The following is a 3888-nucleotide window of genomic DNA, read 5'->3' as shown; positions in this document are numbered from 1 at the left end:
GGAATTACTCTATCCAATACAAGCACTCTTTTTCAAATTGAGATTTTTCATCTTGCAAAGAAATTGAGCCAATATATGTTGTCCAACATCATCTGTATAATTTCAATATCTCAAATATGGTTAAGTTTTAATAAAGTTGAAAACCATGTTATTGAACTTTCGCCAAGTGAAACATTCAACTAGACTTTGAAAGAAACACAATTGCACTTCTAAAAATACACCAAAGGAAAAAAACGCAACCGCAGCATTTCAAAACCTTTTTGATTTTAAAAAAAATAAAAAGTTTTTACAAGATCTTCCTAACACCCTCGTAAAATTCAAGCCAACAATTATCAATATGAGCAACAATCAACAACAAAAAACTGAAGAAATTAAAGTCATTCCTCTTGAAGTTGTTCCTTATCTTGACAAAGAAGTTAGGGAATGTAGAAAATTTTGGTCCGAATCTACCAAAATTGTAGGAAGTGAACAATATCGTCCTAGTTATGATTACTATAAAAATCATAGTTCCTATAATCCTTTTAAACAAGAATATCAAGGATTTCCATCATATTACCATTTGATGGTCTTTTTCGATAATGTTGAAGACAAATTGGGATGTTCTGACTATTATACCTTTTCAACCAAGACCATAAAGAATCCTAGTGATTTGAAATTGAAAGAAAAGTTTTTGAAAATGAGCCCTACAGATTTGTTTGATTTTATGGACAAAGCCAAACAAGAGAAACTTAGTCGTTTAGAAAAGGAAATTTCTGACATTTATTTCAAGCACATTCCTGGAATGATTGTTCAAGGTAGATATATGCCTCAAAATGCTGCCTTCATGTTATTCAAATGGTTGACTTGGATTGAAAAGAAAATGGAAGAATGTCAAGATGAAGAATATTCTGCACTCATTATTGCTAGAGGTCAACTTATTCAAAAGATCAAGTCATTACTATGCTGGAAAGCTATGAATGGAAGTGGAATGGAATCACTCAATAATTTCATTGAATCAGGTGTTACCGAAACACCTCAAACACAAGCCTCTTACATGAAAGAATCATTCAAACCAACAATTCCATTACCAGCAATCAAATTTGATGTGATTAACAAAATTTTGGCTGAAGCTGAACAACCACCTCTTGATCCAACTCAAGATATGAAAACAATTACAGAATATTACATCTTGTTGGAGAGATTGGAAAAATTATGTGGAATTGGACAAGAATCATTTGTCAAGTTCAAGAATCGTAACAGAAAGGGTGGTTATCCAGAAAGAAAGAATACCTTAACTGCTGTTTACAAGACTCTTACCCATAAGGAGAGAAAAGAACAATTACACAAGAGTTTGTGGCACTTTAAGAAATATAACAAGGCCGTAGAACAAGCAGGAAAATTGAGAGGAAGATTACAAAATGTATTCAATCCATTTGTTGCTTCAATTTCAACCAAGATTGATAAGAGCGGTCTTGCTACTAGATTCTTTACTCCAGAATACTACCTCTTCAATGATATCAAGGAAACTTTGACAACTGACTCTAAATTTGACATTCCTTCAATTGTATTCACTTCTTTAGCTGTTAGTGAATTCAGTGTTAGAAAGGCATTTACCATTGACAGTCAACAACAAGGAGGTCTTGATGATGCTCTTCAATTTTTGATGAATTTATTGAAAGGAAGAGAATTGCAAACCAAGTGGGAATTAATTGCATCATTATATCCTGTTGAAGATGTAATTTCTAGAATTAATGATGAACTCAAAACATCTGTCTTGGCTCAATTATTGACTTTACAAATTCAAATGGCAAAATTTTTGAGTTCTCAATGGGACGCTGGAGTTGATACATGTTGTCAAAAAGATATGATGGTTCCTAGAAGAGGAACAACAACTGTCAATACCTCTGGATGGAACTCAACTGCAGGTGCATGGAATAACTCAATCAGATTTATTAGAGCTATTTGTAAATCATTAGGTCAAGAACCACCACTTATTATCAAGTGCATGAAGTTGACTGCTGCTGATCAAATGCAATGGGCACAAATAGCTGGAAAGGATGAACCAGAGGATGTTCCAGTTTTCAAAAAGCTCACCCTTGAAAAGAAAATCACACCTTGGGGTATTGTTTTACAAACTGTTAATGCCACAAAGGAGGACATTATCAAGGCATGTGAAGAATGTGGTGTTGAACCAAAGAGATGGCTTGGATATGCTCAAGAAAGAACAATGGAAACAAAGATTCACTGTGATATGATTTGTGGTTGTGCTGTTCCAAACGATCTCGTTTATCAAAATTTGTTGAAGATTATGGGTGCCTTTGGTTATAAACCTCCAAAACAACAACAATAAAATTATGTACTCATTATTTAAAAACAAAAGAGTTGAAATCACAGAGATTTGCCTTATTTCTATAATGAGTAAGCAATTTAGGAGCTAAGCAAAAGAGTAAATATCAGGGAAGGAATTGAACCTCCGCCGTGTCAGACCTCTTCAACACATGCAGACCACTACAACACCTGAAATACCCCATCAATGTTTGAAAAATACAGACCTAATTGACTAATTTCATTTTAGAACTGAGTTCCATTTCCTTTTAGGTTTGGAGAATGTTGGCAAGTTGCTTTAAAATTGTAGTAAAATGATACACGAAGAAAGAAAAGCAGAAAAGAACCTTTTCAGTGTTAATGATAAATAACTCTATAATGTTGTGGAATATTACAATGTGGACCTCTATTATTTTAAAAGTTGGAGCGATTGCTAACAAATACTGATTAGTTGGGTTAATTTATCAATAACACTGAAAAGGTTCTTCAGTGTCATTGGAAACTAGTGTCTCTTCGATGTAAAATAAGTTGTGGCATATATTCTCAGGCTGAATAGAAAATAAAAGAAAGCCAATTTGTTTTAATAAATAATTTAATTGTTTTACAACTTTTATTTTGTTCAAATCTGATAGATTTAGAAACACTTTCTGTGGACAATACCTGGGCCGGCATCCTCATATTCTTCCTTTGTGATCCACATTTGTTGGAAAGTGGACAATGAAGCCAAGATGGAACCACCAATCCAGACAGAGTACTTTCTTTCTGGTGGAGCAACAACCTTAATCTTCATGGAGGCTGGAGCCATAGCAGTCAATTCCTTGGTCATTCTTTCAGCAATACCTTCGAACATAGTAGTACCACCAGACAAGACAACGTTACCGTACAAGTCCTTTCTGATATCAATATCACATTTACCAATGGAGTTGAAAGTAGTTTCATGAACACCAGCAGCTTCCATACCAATGAAGTTTGGTTGGAACAAAACTTCTGGACATCTGAATCTTTCGTTACCAACAGTAATGACATTACCGTCTGGCAATTCGTATGACTTTTCAACAGATGATGATTCAGCAGCAACCTTCATTTCAGCTTCAAAGTCCAAAGCAATATAACAGAGCTTTTCCTTGATATCTCTGACGATTTCTCTTTCAGCAGTAGTGTTGAATGAGTAACCTCTTTCCATCAAAATCTTCATCAAGTAATCAGTCAAGTCACGACCAGCCAAATCCAATCTCAAAATGGCGTGTGGCAAAGCATAACCTTCATAAATTGGAACAGTGTGGGAGACACCATCACCAGAGTCCAAAACGATACCAGTAGTTCTACCAGAAGCATACAAGGACAAGACAGCTTGAATAGCAACATACATAGCTGGAACTGAGAAAGTTTCAAACATAATTTGAGTCATCTTTTCTCTGTTAGCCTTTGGATTCAAAGGAGCTTCAGTCAACAAGACTGGATGTTCTTCTGGAGCAACTCTCAATTCATTGTAGAAAGNTGTGATGCCAGATCTTTTCCATATCGTCCCAATTGGTAACAATACCGTGTTCAATTGGATACTTCAAAGTCAAGATACCTCTCTAG

The 3888-nt window shown here is 34.9% G+C and overlaps 2 protein-coding genes and 1 pseudogene across 3 annotated transcripts in view; 1 reads left to right on the top strand and 2 right to left on the bottom strand.

Moving 5' to 3' along the window:
- Nucleotides 1-2348, top strand: part of NAEGRDRAFT_60081 (uncharacterized protein) — a gene marked incomplete at its 5' end in the record, with an annotated part of 7049 nt that extends 4701 nt beyond the window's left edge. Inside the window, one exon of the mRNA XM_002668415.1 lies at nucleotides 227-2348. Within this exon, the coding sequence (XP_002668461.1) occupies nucleotides 227-2329 (2103 nt within the window). The 3' untranslated portion in view covers nucleotides 2330-2348. The remainder of the gene's footprint in view (nucleotides 1-226) is intronic.
- Nucleotides 2349-2429: 81 nt separating this feature from the next.
- Nucleotides 2430-2502, bottom strand: NAEGRDRAFT_t886 (annotated as a pseudogene). Its single transcript has one exon. The product of its transcript is annotated as a tRNA-OTHER (tRNA).
- Nucleotides 2503-2938: 436 nt separating this feature from the next.
- NAEGRDRAFT_61055 (uncharacterized protein) lies at nucleotides 2939-3712 on the bottom strand (the record flags this gene model as incomplete). The annotated part of the gene is made up of 1 exon (XM_002668414.1): nucleotides 2939-3712. The coding sequence occupies one exon, from the start codon at nucleotides 3710-3712 to the stop codon at nucleotides 2939-2941; it is 774 nt and encodes a 257-aa protein (XP_002668460.1).
- Nucleotides 3713-3888: the final 176 nt, after the last annotated feature.

This window comes from Naegleria gruberi (assembly GCF_000004985.1).
Source record: "Naegleria gruberi genomic scaffold NAEGRscaffold_230, whole genome shotgun sequence".
NCBI lineage: Eukaryota > Heterolobosea > Eutetramitea > Acrasida > Naegleriidae > Naegleria > Naegleria gruberi.
This window is presented reverse-complemented; position numbering and strand designations above follow the sequence as displayed.